Below are 19,149 nucleotides of genomic sequence, written 5' to 3'. Positions count from 1 at the left end.
ATTATTATTTTATTTATTGTACTTTTAGATCGCCCTTTAGCGACAAGCTCTCAGGGCGGTGTACAACAGAATAAAACTACATTAAAATACAGGTGAGTGTGTGTACAATACAACTATAAAAACATTTTAAAAGCAAGGTTAAGACAAAGATTAAAATACAATTACAATTAAAATTTAAAAAAAGTTAGAACAAATTAAACCAGAACTGTCACTAGAAGCTAAAATGATGAAACTGAGGTTATCATTCTTTGGACACATCATGAGAAGACTGGATTCACTAGAAAAGACCATAATGCTGGGGAAAACAGAAGGGAGTAGAAAAAGAGGAAGGCCAAACAAGAGATGGATTGATTCCATAAAGGAAGCCACAGAGCTGAACTTACAAGATCTGAACAGGGTGGTTCATGACAGAAGCTCTTGGAGGTCGCTGATTCATAGGGCCGCCATAAGTTGTAGACTTGGAGGCACATAACAACAATATATATATGTATATATATTGTGTGTGTGAAAAATGACATGGACTGCCTTCAAATCGATCCTGACTTATGGCAGCATCCTGTTCTCAGAGTGGCAAGCCAGGGGCTCCCATGGAAAAACCCCTAAGCAGAAGATGTTCCCAGAATGGACAGTGTTGTATCCAGGTAGATTGAAGTCTAGGTTCTTCTGTCGTTTTTGAAATGCACAGTAGGTAGCAAGGTTGCTATTAGTGGGAAACTACCAATGATGAAAAATGAAATGGACTGCCTTCAAATCGATCCCAACTTATGGCGACCCTACGAATAGGGTTTTCATGGTAAGTGGGATTCAGAGGGGGTTTACCATTGCCTCCCTCTGAGGCTGAGAGGCAGTGACTGGCCCAAGATCACCCAGTCAGCTTCATGGCTGTGTGGGGATTCGAACCCTGGTCTCCCAGGTCGTAGTCCAGCTGGCTAACCACTCCGGCACTGGCACTGGCGCTCTCTTTCTCTGTGTGTGTGTTATACACACTTACATATCCATCTATCAATCTTTGTACATAAAAATCTCCCTCATCCTCTCCCTCACGCCCTTCCTCTGTACATATCTGCCTGCCTGTCTATTGGCTGAAGGGAAGGGCAAGGCGTGGTTTCGGTTCGGCAGTGTCACCACCTGCCGTTCGCTCGGATTGGTCGGTCGGCCCGCCCGTTCACACACTCTCGTTCGCTCGCGCGCGCGCGCGCCATTCAGGATTGGCTTCACGGGTAGCTTCCGGTGTGACGGAAAGGAAGGAAAGGAAGGAGGGAGGAAGAACGAAGCCAAGTTACGGGGGGGGACGGGGAGGAGGAGAAAAGGCGTTTGTGGCTGTTGGGCTGCGTCAGTGGGCGGAGCGGCAGCAGCGTTAGCGGTTGTGGCGGCGGCTTCCCCCTCCCCCAACCCGGAGGCTGAGAGGAAGAAGAAGAGGGGGAGGGGAAAAACCGAGCGGGAGGAGGAGGAGCGTTCTGAGGAAGGCTCGGCGGCGGCGGCGGCGGCGGCTTGCTCAGGGGTGTCAGCTGAGGAGGATGAGGGGGGCTCTAGAAAGGCGATAAGGCGAGTTTCCAAGGTGCAGGCCCCAACAGGCAGGCAGGCCCCTCATCCCTCCCACGAGGGGCCCTGCCTTTCTCACCTCCTCCAGGAGATAGGCACACACACCCCTTCACACAGACACGCACTAAGCATAGGCCCTCAGCCCTTCCCTCCTGCAACACCACCACCAATGTCCTATTTTTTTTAATCTTCCCCTTTTTTATTCTTCCCCCTCCTCAAGAAATACATGCCATACGAACCCCTTCTCCCCCCACCCCAGTATAGGCCTCTGCTTGCACTTGAGTGTCTCCATATAGACATCTCTCGTTTTTTAAAAAAGAAACTCATTGTATAAATTATCTTGCTCTATAAATACTTTCTCTTTTTTACGCAAAATAGGGGGAAGCTGACAGCGGAGGGGGGCGTGTTGGGTTTTAAAAAAAAATTCTGCTAGGTACTGCTCTCTGATAGGTTCCTGAAGCCAAACACTGGGAGGGTGTATTCACCTCTTCATTTAGGAAGGGAAGAGATAGGAAGGGGTTTGGGGGGGCGTTTTTAATTTTTTTTTTACCCAAATGGAGGAAGAAGGCCCTCCTAGGAAGCTATCTCTTTGACCATGACGTGAGCTGAAGCAAGAGGGGAAGAAAAAAAGCCAAGCTCTTAAGAGCCAAATCATCCCTGACGCCTCCTAAGCCATAATGGTAAGTTTTAAGAATAGTCTTGAGCTGGTCCTGTTAAGATGATCGTATGTGATGGATTGTCATGTGGGTGTCTTCAAAGTATAATAATACTTGTGACATACTTTGCTATTTTAGCGTTCAAAATGCTTTGTTTCAATATTTCTTTTTTTAAAAAAGGTGTGAAAGGGAAGCCAGTGTTATCCTTGTGGTAGAGATTTGGAAGATGGGATGCTGAGGCCTAGAGGACAGATTTGCCTACGGCTACCTGCTAATCTCATAGTTACTATCTTAGCTACTCTGATACATTGGTGTTAGTAACAACTCTTGAATGGATGCTTAGCTGATGATGTGTCTTCCCAGGTATATTAAATGAATATAAGGGCATGTTAATAAGATGCCATTGTTGGAAAATAGCATTGTCTTGCAATGGAGTTATGTGTTAGGTTCCAATGACTGGCATTGTGCTAGTAAAGCACTTTGGATGCTTGTGAACTTCGTGGTTTAGGATCCTCATTTTTGGTCAGCTGCCATCGTAGGTAGCTGGTTGTCATTATGTATGTTTACTAGAGAGCCAGGTTCTTAAGAAGGAATATCAGTGCATGCAGCTGAAGTGTTGCAGAATCCCTTCTTAAAATGTAATAAAAGTCTAGCATGGTGGGTGGACTCACTGAATATTTGTCCCCAGATTTGTGCGAATGTAACAGCTTGACTGGGTGAGTCGTTTACTGTAGCACTGGATCCAAAATGGAAGTTGATTAACAGAGTGTAAAAATGGGTTTTGCGTTTAAAGATGCCATCCTATAGTATAAATGCTTAATCTGAATTAAGTTTCACTGAATTTTTTGCAAGCATTTGTAGAAGTCTGCTCTATTTGACCAAATCTGGAGTATATTCAGAAATATCTAGTGCTGTTAGTGTTAATTTGCTCTTGTGATTTCTAGAAGAGGCCTTCAAGAAATCCAGCACAATATGAGGTGCATGCTATCAGCCCAAACTTTAGTCTTAGGACCTCCTGCTTTGCAAGTGTATTAAGTTTTTTGGAGGCAAGTGTGTTGAGGGCATGGAAAGTTTTATTTCTTTCAAAATAAAAATCTGGGTTTTAATTTAATGGTCTTGAATTTAGCACCTGACACAAGTAAATGTACATTGCCTCATATATTCAAGAATACAGTATCATGCATGTTGCCACTCAAGTTGGTAAGTAGGTAGATAAACCCTTACCTTCTTTGAGTGTTTCTAGAGATGCATAAAGAAAAATAACTGACGAGTTTGTGAGGAGAAAACTTATCTAATTCAAAAGATTTCCAGAAAAAAGCCCATCAGTGCTGGCTGGTGTTTCTCATAAACTCTGATCAGACCTATGGAGTGTCCCCCACCCCAACATCTTTGCAGGTGTTCCATGTCAGATACAAAAAGAACTCCCTGAGGACAAAGTTTGCGAATTTATGTATTTGTTGTCCAGAAATATTTTTTTTACTGGGTGATCTACTTGGGTGAAAATGCAAGATCAATGATCTGTTCTACAATCTAACAGATTACAGGTGCAAAACATTTTTGGGTTTAATATCAGTGACAATATTGGCATGTCTTAGGTGTGCACAAGCAATGTCTAATTTCTCATATACTTTTCCAGGTAGGTGAGGCCATCTGGAGCCTTCACAGTGCTTAGAGAAGCGCAGATTGAAAACAACCCATTTATGATCCTATCTCTTACGCCAGTTGGGCATGTTGGTGAGGTTTTGTACAATGAAGGATGGATTGAGCTGTCATCTGGCAGCATTATCTTGTGACCCAGAAATAGATTATCTGTGGGGCACTTACCACAGTGAGGTTTCTGTTAGTATTGTCTGGAAATCTGGATACATTTCCAAGTGCTTAAGATGATGCTAGTAACTTTTGGGGGATGTTAGTATTGCTGTGGTGTGTGTTAGAGTTCTAGTTTGCCGATTGTGCAGTCAATTGGGGGAGTCCAAATGTTGTTGCCTTAATAACTGGGGGGGGGATTGGGTTGAAAGGAAGTTTTTTTAAAGAGCAAGCAAAGTGATAAATAACCAACCCACATGTAAGCTAAAGAGAGGCATGGATGTGGAATTAACAACTGCTGGAGAGGCTGTACAGCAAATGATGCTATTGTGTGTCATCCATAGACTCATATATATTGCTGAAGAAATATTTCAAATTCTTCAGACCCAGCCTCAAATGTTTAAGTGCCTCTGGGCAGCCATCTGTTGGATTTTTCCAGCAGTGTTATTTGCCTTCTTTTTTTAAAACAATGTCTCCAAGAGACTTCGACTTCATATATGCAAACATCCCCCCCTCTCTCTCACACACACACACACATATATCACACACACACACATATCACACACACTCTTATATAAATTGGATGGCTTAATCATTGCACTACCAGGCATCAGACTCATATCTAAAATTGTTCATTGCCACTAAATTTCCTTTTCCCTTTGAGCAATTTGAGTCATACTGAATTTATTAATTCTGTTTTCCAAGTAGCAAGGGAGAGAAGGAGCATAACTATGTCTTTCATAATTCTGCAGCAGTGTACTGTTTTGATCATTGATCTGAGAGCTTTTCTCTGCTGGTCATAACCATCTTCCATGGTAAAAGGAGCATTTATGGTTAAAGGATTTGCTAGCACAGATGGTGCTTTGATGATGGTGGTGGTGATGATGATTGGGGCTCCACAAATTTTAGTGGTCTTGGGAAGCCAACCCAAACTTTGTAGCCATCGGGACTCTACTGTAAGGGGCATGGTTTGCCCTTGGCCTCACACTGTGTCTCTGAAATGCATTGTGAAGAGAGTGATGTGCTTCTGAAGGAGCAGTACCAAAACAAGTCCCAGGCACCCTCCCAGCATTGGGGAGGAAGGTGCAGGGAACATCCCCAGAAGATGAGCACAGCTGTGGAGACATTCCCTGCCCCTGTCTCCAGCTGCAAGGTTCGGAGAAAGCCGGGAGCTCATCAGAGGGCAGCGGAACACTTGCCATGGCAGGCAGGATTGTGGAACCTTGATGATATTGATGATGGCAACAATAGCATTTATATAGCACTGAGCAGAGTGCTTACATTATTGCAGAAGCTCAGGGTTGGTGTACAAAAGGATCATTCTGTTTTACAACAGCCCTCTAAGGTTAGGCTGTGAGATAGTGACTTGCTGAAGGTCCTCACTGAGCTTCGTGGCAAAGTGGAATCTGCCCATTCCGCCATGTTATCTCAGTGATCTTCGTAAATAAGTCGGTATTATTGTCCTCATTTTGCAAATGTGGAGAGGAAGCAGGGATAAGGTTTATAGGTAACCTAAAGGCACCTAGTAGGCTCATAGCAGAGAAGAGACTTGAACTGATGCCTCCCAGGTGTATAGTTCAGTGTGTTAAGCCCCAACAATACCCTAACTCTAAAAGATTTAATTAAAATTATTTATTTATAATGAAATGCTGTATCTTGCCTTTGTAAAGCACACGTCATCCCAAAGTGGCTTGCAACAACTTTAAAAAGAAAGCATTGTAATTAAGCAATATTTTAAAAAATCAATACTATTATAAGGACAAAAGAAGTCAAAGCAGCAAAATAAACCAATTAAGGCCTTAGCTTAAAAAAAAAGCCAGCTGAAATAATACTGTTTCAAAACCTGTTTAAAATGGGCAATGAGGGAGCCAGAGATGCCTCTCTGAGGAGAACATTGCACAGTTTGGACAGGATGATGGAAAAGGCTCCTTCCCTTATCTCTGCTAGCCAGGCTTCTGTGAGTGGAGTGCAGAGGGGAGGGGGCAACAAGAAGGTGCTTGGGGTCTGTGAGAAGTTCTTGAACAGACGGTCATACATGGAATTGCTTCTTCCCATAAGCTTGTGTCTTATACCTAAGTTATTTGCTGCTTTTCGTGTACCTTTCCCCTGTAAGCATTAGATAAATACATTTGCCAGTTTGTCATTGGTAAGTGTAGAATCAGGGAGAATTCTTGTAGAAGGATGTGGAATCTTCCTAACAGCGTACTAAGCCTTGTAGATACCTGGAGAGCAACAATACTTCTCTCTGCTTCCTAGAATGTCTTTACTCGGCACTGCAGGCACAAAGTGTCACCTTGCAATGCAAGACACCGTCTTTCCCCCTACAGAGAGAAGGATCAAGGCAAGCAGAAATCCAGCCAACTACCAAGCCCACTCAAAATTTGTGGACCCCCAGTTAAAATGTGTATGCAACTGGATTTGAAGAATGCTAATCTCAGACAGGTTCTTGGCATGCTTCTTCAGGCTGCTTACTGAAATATCTGATTATTAAAGTGACAGGTGTGTAACTTCCATCCACTTACTTAAATACATTGTAAGAAATTGTAGGGAAACATAGCAGAGCAAGCAGGCTTCAGTCTGAGCAAATACTATGAGCATATTTTGTGTACATTGCATAGTAGGGTGGTCTGGTCTTCTAAATTACAGCTTCACTGTAACATATTTCTAAAAACACTGGTGTCTGTTATTTCACTCTTCCTCGTCTTTGCTGTAGAAAACAGCATTCCTCTTTGTCTAAGTAATTTAATACAAACTCCATGCCATTCTTTGTTTTCAGCCTGTTTTTTCTTTGCTGTCTCTCTTTTTGGTAACAAGTTTATTATAAGTTCCTTTCTCAAGTTCCACATCACTTCCCACTGATGCAGAAAAGTAGTTGTGATCTGACATGTGTCAAATCAGGAAGCGTAGCATGGTGGGTGGTGGTGAAGGAACTCCTTGGTCCATGCGAATGCTTCATTAGCTGGCTGAATAACTTGGCCTTCTGAGTGCACTGTTATTTACCTGCAGCAGCATGAAGAATGCAACAATGCTGGGAAACCCCAGAAGAGAGCTGGGTTCAGTTTACATCCCCAAATGTGATTGTCAATTAAGAACATGACCCAGAACATTTGAGCACTTGTCAAAGCACTGCCCTAACAACTAATTACCTGTGCTGTGATCTACTTGTGTGCCAGTATAAGAAACCTGATTCCCCAAGTCTTCTAAAATCTGGCCAGACTGGCTTTCACACTTTACTTTACTGGAGCGCACTCCACAAGGTAGATGTACTTTTGACTTACTCCTGAAGTTACACCAGGCCAAAGTATCCCAGGGGCGTGGTCAGGAGGCACACTATATGGCTACACATATTAGAATGTGGTCAGAGCCTAGTTGGGAGACAATCTGAAATGCTGTGTACGCTGCCTTGAGTTTCATCATGGAGTGATCTTGTAGTTGGGTCCTGTTTGCAGGCTTCCCATGGACAACTGGTTGGTCACGTGAGAACAAAATGCTGGACTAGATGGGCCATTGGCCTGATCCAGCAGGCTTTTCTTATAGAAAGCAAAAGATAACTGTAATAAGATGCTTTATCTGCTCCGATTCTTGCCTGTGTGTTAAGATCCCTGATGCCCCTTCTCTGGGTCACTCTATTGATATGAGGAAGGTTGTGGCCACAGATAGGGTCTTCTCAGGTATGTGAACCTGTCCAGAGTTTTATTTTCTGGGACGCATGCCTAGCACTGAACCTTGTATATTACAGCACCACGTGAATATATTTTTATTTTACCAGGCTTAGTTAGGTTAGTTCCGTACTTGATTTATTCTGGTCTACTATCTCTGATGCTGTTCTGAGAACCAGTGTTGGATTAATGAACAGGATACTGAATATTTAAAACAAAATAATATACTGGAACAAACATCTCACTTGTATATTTCATAGCTCATTATAGTCCCTGATCTGATGCTGCTAAATTGTATAATTATTTTATTGCATATGAATTTTTTAAAATAGGAGATAAATTCATATTCATTTTCTAGATTTTTTTGTTACTTGTTAATGGGCCAAAGAGTTGAGATGTTTTAGAAATATCACTGGAAAGGAAAGGAGGAGTAAGAATGTGAGGAAGAGAAAAGCTGCAAGTAAGGTTTATGTGGTCTTAGTTTTAATGAGACCCTTTAATGGATTTTGGATTGGCAACAGGAAAGATAACAACCCTGCAAAGATTCCTCTGTTAGACAGTGAGTGGTGTCGTCTGAGGCTGCTGCAATCAAGTTGGAAAGCAATTTCTGACAAGTAAAGGATGTTGCTTTAAAGTGGGGTGGAGAAGTAATTATGTTGTGGCATTGCTTATGGCAGCAATTTGTCAGTGTTTTATTAGTGTCTAGGGATATGTGTGTGCAGGTAGGAGTTGCTGGAATTGGGAGAGGGGCACCATGTATTCCCCCTCCCATGGGTTCTCTTTATCAACCACAGTCAACTACAGGTGGCTGGGAAGTGTTTGCTACCCCGGGACAAAATGTGAGGTCAAAATGGGGAGGGGGAAACAGACACGCCATGTACTCACTCTGAGCTCCTCGAAGTGGGAAGGACATGATGAAGGATCAATACATTTCCAGTATTGGCAGCAGTACTTATTTGGCTTTGAGTTTAGTTCAGTGTTTCTTTAAATATCTACATGCATTACAGCTGCTCCGTAGGAGCAAATGGTGGCCTTAGCATGGAAAGTAAAAGTTGTGATAAGGGCTAAATCTGCCTTAAGTTATGGGGAGGGGCCGGTTGTAGAATTCAGTATAAGCCCTTCAGAATCAAACTTCCTCATACCTGCATAATTCCATCTTTGGTCCTGTTTCTTGGTCACATTCCGGCCGTATCCTAGAATGTGTCTGAATGACATAAACTAGGAACTGAATTTTATTTTTGCAGATATAATTTTGTGTGTGTTTTTGGAAGGTGGGACTACTACAAAGGGGAATTCAGTCTCTTTTAAAAACAGCCTCTGCTCCATTGTTTACAGGGAAGCTTTTATGTATTTGTGGTTGAAAATGAAAACACAGTACATCAGGCCTACCCATTCTCTTGTCCCCAGACCTAGTTTGCTTCGTATGTTGAATATCATTACTTTTATCAGAAGAAATCATATCAGTTTATGCTGACTTGTTGAGAGACAGCTGGTTGATTCAGAGCACCTACTAACAAGTACAAAGGTTAGAATGTTAGGTTTGGACAAACTCTCATTTAGCCACAAAGCATGCTGGGTCAGCCCTTCTAAAGCAGAGAGAGGGTGTGACTTTTTTTTTTACAGTGCAGGCCCCATCCGAAAATAAGTTAGAGTTGTGAATTACTCTTGGCTGAAAAGTGCTGTAAAAGTTATTTCAGGATGTGGGAGAGATTATAGCATAGGGTGGAGAATGTGGTTAGATTAGGCTGTAAATGATTACCTTACACACATCAAATACATTAGACTCTCAGAAGGCCTGTTTCCCTACATGGATTTGGAAAAAGATTTTAGAGTTCGGAGGTTTCTGAAAGTCTAACAGTACCACAGGGTGGCCTAATAGTGATCTGAAGCCACAAGGGCTGATCTTCTACACATACAATGGGAATGCCCTTGTACGAATTCTTGAAAGTTTTTAAAATATTGGGAATAAGAGTATCAGTGGACCCATCAGTAGAAGCATTGGATCATTTATAGAAATGGGGAGGGGGGAATGAGTTTGAACTTGTCCTTAATTTGTAAATAGTTGCAAGAATGCTAATAGCACAGAAATGGAAATCATAGTTCAAAAATTCTAACTGTATGGAGAGATGAATTTTGGAGGAAACCTTGCTGGAAGAAAGCTGAATGAATTGGATATGTGGGGTGCTGCTTTTATAGTAATATGTAACTTTGAGCATATTTAATATTTGCATTTGTTAATAACTTTTCCATTTGAGAAGCTGGTCTAATGTGGAATTTTTTCAGGTTATAGAAATATTCTTTCAGGTATCAGGAAGAACTGCTCCCACGTGGAGAACTAGCATAATGGATTGAGTATTGGACTTGGAGCAAGGAGAGTTGGGTTCAGATTCCCACTCAGCCATTAAACTCCCTGAATGATGTTAGGACAGTCACTACTTCTCAGCCTAACCTACTTCTCAGGGTTGTTGTGAGCACAAAATGGAGAGGGGGAACAGACTACTCTCTCTGAGCTCCTTGAAGTGGGAAGGACATGATGAAGATCAATCCATTTCCAGTATTGGCAGCAGTACTTATTGGGCTTTGAGTATAGTTCAATATCTCTTTAAATATCTACATGCATTACAGCTGCAAATAGCACTTGTTTCCGTTGGTGTTAAGCACTCTGTGCAGTTTATTTTATTTATTTATTTATTTCATTTTTAAACCGCCCATAGCGAATAGCTCTCTGGGCGGTGTACAAAAGGTTAAAAGTACAGAAATACAAAATATCACAATAAATAAACTGAAACAAAGAGATTTAAAATTGTAACATTAAACGCATTAAAATGCCTGGGAGCATAGCCAGGTCTTAACCTGGTGCCGAAAAGATAGAAGCGTCGGCGCCAGGCGTATTTCTTTGGGGAGGCTATTCCACAATTCGGGGGCTAAGTTAAGCACTGAGTTAGGGCTTACCATATTTAAAGCATAACGATTGTTGCAATCGATATTCTGAGCTGCTAATTGAAGACAGTGAGGTTAACAGCTTGTGTTGACATAGCAAATCATTACATTACAGCTTTTAAAAATATCTCAAGCCCATGCTCAACCAAACCAACATTGAATTCATTAGTCCCAGGGAGAGGATTTTTTGGGGGGTGGGGGGTGGGGAGAGACTATGTAAGTAGTGTTTAGGTATAGCTGTTGAGATACAGAAAATAGGTGTGTGTTGTATTCTAAAGAGTTGACTGGAGACCCAGTCTGGATTATAGGAATTCATGGAGATACCATTATTTGAGTAAAACATAATGCCTTTGTACTGTCCTCCCCCAATGTTTTCACTTTAAACAATTTGCAAGCAAAGGAGATACATTATGTAGGTATAGTTACTGCTTTGGGAAGTGCATAAATGTTGCATACCAGAAAACAAAATTGCTTCATCTTCGTGTTTCCTCTTCCAGAGAGCCTTTCTTTGGAACTACATGCCAGTTAATGAAAACACATTGTTTTGTAAATGTTTGGAAACTCGCATGCCTATAAGAGAGAAAAAATATGCCTACACACTATAATAGATCCGCCAAAGTATTTTCCTCAGGCAGGTGGAATTGCAGCATGACTACAATTCCCATTTTACAGATAAGGAAAGTGGGCAGACACAGTATGAGCCACAGTAGATTCCGACTTATGGCGACCCTATGAATAGGGTTTTCATGAGGCCGAGAGGCAGTGACTGGCCCAAGGTCACCCAGTGAGCTTCATGGCTGTGTGGGGATTTGAACCCTGGTCTCCCAGGTCCTAGTCCAACACCTTAACCACTACACCACACCCAAGTTTCCCAGAATTCTCCAGCATTGTATATGTAAGGACCAGAACAGAGTTTAGAAGGTAACCTTGGAAGGTGTACTGTCTGCTGCTATGGAGGGACACGTTATTTGACAATGTTACTGTTTTATTACCTCTGTTAGGAAGGTGCCTTTTACAGAGTGAGATTGTTGGTTCATCTAACTGACTGGCAGCAGCTTTCCAGGGTTTCAGTCCTATCTGGAAATGCTGGGGATTGAACCTGGGACCTTCTGCATGCAAAGCTGGTGATCTGCCTCTGAGCTATAGATCGTTCCTGTTCTGGCACTGGATTCTGAATCCCAGTGCAAAGAGGCGAAGGGGTACAGAATAGCTGGTCTAAGCATTCTGGCTAAGCATGAGGCTGGGACAGAATTTGAAACAAAAGTCTCTTCAAAGAAATTATATGTAATGACATACAAAATAGTTGCGAGAACAGAAGAAAAAGGGTGATAGAAGAATGTAGATACCATTCTGCATTTGAATCTGCTAACTGTCAAAAATATGATCAAAGAATAACTTTCTAAGATGGAGTCCTTAGAATCTGAGCATATAAAGGCTGGGTTGGTTTGACAACCGTCAGTTCTTTATAATTTTTGGAATGGCCTCTAAACAGACATGGGATTATGGGATATGCATTCTATTTTAAGCTTATGAAGAGAGTATGAAAATGCAGTATTCTGTTGCTAAGATACAAACTGCAGTGTGTGAGCCAGCCTAAGTTCGGCTTTTTAAAGGAGGTTCTGAGTTCAGAATTGGTAAAGTAATTCTGCTGTACCATTCTTTCTAGTTGAAATTCTGGGAATCTGATTGTGATAGACTGGGGCTTGCTAGAAACACAGTTTTGTATTTTAAGCACTAATAGTTTGTTTCAGGCAGAATCTTAGAGAGAGCTGCCTATCACAATTACGTTGGATTTCTTGGGGTCTGACTGTCTACATTTGACATTTAATACTAAACATTCAACAATAGTCAGGCTATGTTCTCTGTGTAACATTGAAAAAGAAAATTCTTACCTGTCCTACCAATAATTCATCTGTCTCTTCATCTGTAACTGTTAGTAAACTGACTTGGGTCCCGTTAGACATTCAGAACTTGTTATTACTTACTCTTCCATTTTTGTGTGCAAATTTCCCTTCCTCTTCTACCTATGCATGCTCAATCCTGATCCGTAAACCCTGACTCTGTTACTTAAACTGAGCCTTGTTTCCGTTAAGGCCTGTGTTGTACTCTTCCTGAAAACCTTCAGATTCTGAACTAAGAATGCCCAAATGTGCTTGTAACACAAAACTTGAATGGATCTACTCTGCATAATTTTGCTTGCAAGTTTGAGGGGGGTTTTCCCCCCAAGGAGAATGATTGGGGTAGGAGAAGATGTTTAGGAAGGCAGGAGAAGTGTGGAGGTTGAACATAGGCAGCCATTGGAAATGAATAAAAGCTCCCTGGAGGAATGCTAGATCGAACGAGAGAACCCTAGTCATCCAGGTTGCATAATGTTAACACTTTTCTTGAAATGTCATCGGCAGGCGTCAGAAGAGGCCTCTCTGCGAGCTTTGGAGAGTCTAATGACGGAGTTTTTCCACAATTGCACTACTAATGAGAGGAAGCGTGAGATAGGTAAGCCCATGTACATTTCCACTTCTGTACCAAATGTCTTTGGCTAGGCATGGCACCTGAAGGAACAGCAACAGGTTTCATAGTTAAAAATCAGTTGTGTTGTTTTATATGTCCATTTCATATTGTATTGCATACTTAAAGCACCTTTCAAATGCACGCTTTCAAGGAGTCCCAGGTACTTGCTGTGTTTGAGGTGATGGACCCCTGTAGTTTCCAGCTGGACAGTCCAGCCCTCCCTTGACTGGAGGGCAGCTGGATAAGCAAAGTACTAACATCTGTGCTTAGGCTTTTGATCAAGCCTGGCATAGAAGCCCAAAACGCTTAGGTAGCCCACATGCCTACCTGCATGAGTGAATGAATGTGTTGTAAGACACTTTGAGCTGGGGGTTAGCAAACTTCAGAGAGAGAATGGTTACTACTTCAGGCAAGTGGATAATGGCAAGGTTTATTTCCCTACATGGGGGGCTGCTGTAGAGCTGGGGTCCCCAGTGGGGTCCCCATGGGTACCACAGCGCCCTCAGACACGCTCTCTTTGGCCCCTGTCAAAACCACTGCTCCTCCCAATCTTTATTTATTTATTTAAGAAAATGACTTTTAAGGAGGTTACCTTGTTTGAGGGTGTTGACTGTTCTAAGCATTGCCAGTTTTTCCTTCTGTGAAATGGGTCTTTTGTGGTGTCCACAACAGTTCCTTAGATTTCCAGATATGCCCCCAGGCCCACAAAAGTCAGGGACCCTTGCCATAGAAACACTGTTGCCTTGTTTCAGTTAGTAGATACACAACCCAAATGCATTTTCATACCACAGATGGAATTCAGAAAGTATGTGTGAGTTATTTAGCATTCTGTGCAACTGCAGAACTTCAAACATCCTGTTGAGTTCTTTGTTTCTCCCACTTGCTGCCACCTCTTGCATGCATTTGAACACGGAAATAGTCTACATTCCACAATATGTCCCCCAGAGAGCTGTTTCAAAAGAATATCTCTGTGCCGGGAGGCATGGGTTACATGCGTGGCCATTTTCTTTAGGCATCCAGTAGTTGGAAGGGTGATTCAAGCCTGACATGAACCATCATGAAACCCTATTATCTTTCTCTCAGGTTTCTTTGACAAGCATTTGTTGTTCGAGTCAAATTAGATGCAGAAGTACACACACCTCTTTAAATGCGGAGTTGGCCCAATCATGTATAATGTGGGAGGTCCAATTTTAAGAACAAAAGGTGTATATGAGGAGGACGGGGGGTTGAATTCCCCCCTCCTGCTCATTGGTTACCTCACCCCCCTCCCTACGGCCTGTCTTCCTGCATGGACATGGACGTGATTAATATTCCTCACTTGTGTCTTCCATTGTTCTCAAACTGGGTCCATGCCCCTTCCCTTGCTTGATCCTACATGATCGGTCAGGGCTGCCTTTAAAGAGAGAGGCCTGCTATGATCATGTCTCTGTGTGCTCCCTCTGAGGGAAGTATGGAGCATGGCGACACAAGAACCGGCCTTCTCAGTGGTGGCTCCTTGTGTATGGAATTCTCTACCCAGGGAGGCATGCCTGGCTCCATCACTATGTTTTCAGGCACAGGCAAAAACTATCTTGTTCTCTAAGGCATTTGGATCTTAATTTTCTGCTTATTTTTTTAGTAGAGTGGGATTGAGTTGCATCTGTTCTGTTTTTTATATATAATTTGTGTATTTTAGGTTATGTTAATCCTTGTTTTTAATGTTTGCTTTTGTAAGTTGCTTTGAGTTTCATTTTTCTGAAAAAAGCGACTTAATAATAATATTAATGATGATGTGTAGTCCTTTAGACTGGTCCAAATCGTGTGTGTTTTGGCTCTATCAGAAACTTGTTTCCTGCAGACAGCTGCTTGGCCTTGCCTGCTTTCTACCACAGAATGCTAAACCCAGGGAGGCAACAGTTCTGACCCTCTTTCCTTTTATCTCCTCTACCCCCACCTTTTGCTGATGAGACAGACTAGGGAAAAAAGCATTGAATCCAGGTTTGGTTTAGACTACTTCTAAGGCTAGATTAAGGTAAACTGAGGAATATAAAATTAAGAACTTCACTTTGCAAATCTCACCAAAGGTGTGTTCTCTGTTTGGGCATGGTGATTTAGATGACTTTAGTAGTCTGCATCTTCTGCTGTTGCTGTGCATCCAAGCAGGGCTATTCTGAAACTGGAAGATCCTGTTCATGGAAGTTATTCTGTGATGTTCCATGAGCTGGATATCTTCTGGCCCCCACCATCACACAAATAGACCACACTCATGAGCCGTGTATTTAACATATTGGCCACCTCAGCCGTCATATGAACTGGGTATTGTGAAGTATGGAAATATCCCATAAGATATGAGGTCATTCTGTATTGCAGCAAGACCAACCTATAGTATAGAATTCTTTCTGGTGGTGTTTAATGTCTTCAAGTAAAAGCAAATCTAAGATGGCAGGCTTTGTGGATTTTTATGAACGATTAGTTTCCAAATGAGGACTGTTCCTGGTCCTTTTGAATCGGGAACCCATGCTTTTAGTTTTGGTACTGTAGACATTCACCCCCATGATATATCTACTACTGTTATATATCTCTACCACTGATGTATTCAGGGTTTCATCTTTTTCATTTTTTAAAAAAAACTCTTGGAGAATTGAGTTGCTTTACTATATTTTCTTTTGGATCTGCCTGAACCACTTGATTAATCACTGATGGTATAAAGCTTCTCTGTTGGAGAAGAACTTGAGAAAAGTACATAGCCTAGAGCAGCCTTTGCAGACCTGGTGCCCTCCAGCTGTTGTTGGACTACAACTCTCATTAGCCCTGGCCAGCACACCTGATGGGAGTGACAGTCCAGTAACATCTGGAGGGCGCCAGGTTAGCAAAGGCCGGCTTAGAGATTTCACTAAGCTACTAAACTACATAAGGTGTCCCAGATGGCATAATTAGTAGGCCACCAATTTCCTGGTGGATCTGGCAGTGACTGAGGTTGAGAACCCGAGAGGGCCCCCTCCATGTAAGATGCAAATGTTAATTTGGAACTGGCCATTGAATTGCTAAGTGACTTCAGACATTATGAATTTTAATGCCCATTTTTTTGTGAGTGAATGCTTTATTTTACCAGAGGAGCTCCTGAACAACTTTGCCCAGCAGATTGGCGCCTGGAGATTTTGCCTCTATTTCCTGTCAAGCACACGAAATGACTATGTAATGATGTACAGTTTGACAGTGTTTGAGGTAAGATTCCAGGCAAGAGCAAACCTGCTCAAAGCATGCCTCATGTTTCACTGAGTTAACCCTTTGTTGCAATAATTTGAGTTGATGCAGGACTATGAGTATTTCCCATTCCATACAGAGCAGAGCAGATGATCCATTTAAACATACTTTGGGGACCTTTCATCTACAGCTAGCAGATATTGGTCACTTGTGCTCCTTGCAGATGGGTTTCCCAGGCAGATGTGTGAGTGAATCCAAAAAAGAAGGGGGGTATTCCCATTTCCTATTGATTCAGTTACATCTGAATGTCAAAAAGACTAAAGTAATGACGACAGATTTATGTAACTTTAACGTTGACAATGAGGACATTGAACTTGTCAAGGATTATCAATACCTTGGCACAGTCATCAACCAAAATGGAGACAATAGTCAAGAAATCAGAAGAAGGCTAGGACTGGGGAGGGCAGCTATGAGAGAACTAGAAAAGGTCCTCAAATGCAAAGATGTATCACTGAACACCAAAGTCAGGAACATTCAGACCATGGTGTTCCTGATCTCTGTGTACGGATGTGAAAGTTGGACAGTGAAAAAAACGGATAAGAGAAAAATCAACGCATTTGAAATGTGGTGTTGGAGGAGAGCTTTGCGGATACCATGGACTGCGAAAAAGACCAATAATTGGGTGTTAGAACAAATTAAACCAGAACTGTCACTAGAAGCTAAAATGATGAAACTGAGGTTATCATACTTTGGACACATCATGAGGAGACCTGATTCACTAGAAAAGACCATAATGCTGGGGAAAACAGAAGGGAGTAGAAAAAGAGGAAGGCCAAACAAGAGATGGATTGATTCCATAAAGGAAGCCACAGACCTGAACTTACAAGATCTGAACAGGGTGGTTCATGACAGATGCTCTTGGAGGTCACTGATTCATAGGGTCGCCATAAGTCATAATCGACTTGAAGGCACATAACAACAAATTTATTCGTTGCATTTTAGAGGATGCTTCCCAATAACTTCATTGTAGCCTTACAACCCCTGTTTTTGGTTAGTTGTCTTGAAAAGTTAAATATTTTATGCTCTGGCCATGAACAGGGGCATGTTTCAGGTGGAGAACCCAGAAGGTTGTATCTAGACAGCTGATTGGATTTCTTTGTGTGGACAGGGTGCAGTCAGAAAGGCAATAGTTGACCACCAAGCTGTGTAGGGGTGAAGGGGCACACAAGCAAGCCACGCCTTCAGTGTTATCACTTGCTGCGCCCCCCCCCTGCTCAGTTCCTTACCTTTCCTGTGCTGTGCATTCACTAGAATATGAGTAGAACTCTCCGCAGTTGGGCATCCTGCTTTATCAAGATCCTTGATCACATGGAGAGTTCTATTTGTATTCAAGCGAATGCAGGTAGAATCCCTGGGCAGACCTTCCCAACGCAACAGGAGGACTGAGTGGAGGGGAACATGCACAGTGCCACGGGGGATAAGGCTTGTGTGTGCACCCCTATCCTGTTCGCAATTTGGTGCTTGCACGTTCAGACAGATGCATATCTCTGACTAAGGAAATGGCTTGCTCCCCAAGTTTTGTGGTTGTTGTATGTGTTCTTTTCTGTAGAAAAGTAATTAGAAGTGTCAGTTTGAAAAAAATAATTTAATTCTGAGCGTTGCCGATATTACAGCAAGTTTGCATGAGGCCATGTAACTATTACAGACTTACCCAAATTTAGATCATCTAATTTTGTAAGAGTAGATTAAGCCTCAAAAGTTACAATTTTTTTCTGCTGTCCTACAAATTGCATAGAGTTAATTAGTAGGGTTACAATTCTCCCTCTTTACCAGTTAAGAATGCATCCCTCAATTGGAAGTAAATATTTTACTATATAATTCCATTACTAAGAAATACTCAAAAGCTGACTTCCAAATAGCAAACATCTTTCTAGACTTGGTATCTTAGCTCCTAGATTTGTAACCTTAATTGTCAGCTCTTAACTGTAGCTTTAAGCAAAGAGGAGTTGTCTTTTCAAAAAAACCCAAGTCTGGTACACAATGATGTCTCTCTTGCTTTTCCCCCTTCCAGAACCTGATTAACAAGATGTGGCTTGGGGTCCCATCACAAGATAAAATGGAGATCCGCAGCTGCCTGCCCAAGCTTCTTCTGACTCACCACAAAACTCTGCCTTACTTCATCAGGAACAAACTTTGCAAAGTTATTGTGGATATTGGCCGGCAAGACTGGCCAATGTTCTACCATGACTTCTTTACAAACATCTTACAGGTAAGAGAGATTGTATGACTGAAGCCAGCTTTCTTGTGCTTGTCTGAATCAAAACTTGGAGAGAGGAAATGATTGCCTAATATATTAGGTACTATTTCAGTTTTATTATTGAAGTAAACCAAAGGATAGAATTACGTTTTTTTCCTGAAAATCCTTTCATTCTGTCAAAGCCTAACTTGTCATATAAATATCTATAATCTATACACTAATGCAACTTTCTAAAATCTGCTAACTTTTACTTTGAGCATAGCCTGTTAAGAGAACAAGTTATGAGCCAGGCATTGTGATTCAAATTGTAGTTTATCCATGATCTTTCTTGAATAATGTATCATCGCTCTTCCTCAGCTCTCTGTCTGTAACATGCAGATAATAAATAAAACTGAACTATCTTTCAGGGTAAGGGTTAGAATTACGTGATATATATACTACTCTTGGAAAAACAGCATTTTGTAAATAGTAAGGTGTAGCATTGGAATTGCCATATATATCACAGGCAGCTAACATTTTCAAGCATACGATCAAAAATCTGTAGTGCTGTTTTGGTCGGCTTCTTACATTGCTTTTCCTGACATGGGGATAGATCTCC

The 19,149-nt window shown here is 41.9% G+C and overlaps 1 protein-coding gene across 2 annotated transcripts in view; it reads left to right on the top strand.

The window, feature by feature from the left end:
- The first annotated feature begins 1,207 nt into the window (after positions 1 to 1,207).
- Positions 1,208 to 19,149, top strand: part of XPO6 (exportin 6) — a 61,127-nt gene continuing 43,185 nt past the window's right edge. Inside the window, exons 1-4 of one of the 2 annotated variants that reach the window (XM_061599258.1) lie at positions 1,208 to 2,222; positions 13,006 to 13,096; positions 16,203 to 16,315; positions 18,366 to 18,563. In XM_061599258.1, the coding sequence (XP_061455242.1) occupies positions 2,220 to 2,222; positions 13,006 to 13,096; positions 16,203 to 16,315; positions 18,366 to 18,563 (405 nt within the window). In that variant the 5' untranslated portion in view covers positions 1,208 to 2,219. The remainder of the gene's footprint in view (positions 2,223 to 13,005; positions 13,097 to 16,202; positions 16,316 to 18,365; positions 18,564 to 19,149) is intronic. The other variant, XM_061599257.1, reaches the window with a different exon arrangement.

The sequence above is a fragment of the Rhineura floridana genome, chromosome 17 (assembly GCF_030035675.1).
Source record: "Rhineura floridana isolate rRhiFlo1 chromosome 17, rRhiFlo1.hap2, whole genome shotgun sequence".
Classification (NCBI taxonomy): Eukaryota; Metazoa; Chordata; class Lepidosauria; order Squamata; family Rhineuridae; genus Rhineura; species Rhineura floridana.
This window is presented reverse-complemented; position numbering and strand designations above follow the sequence as displayed.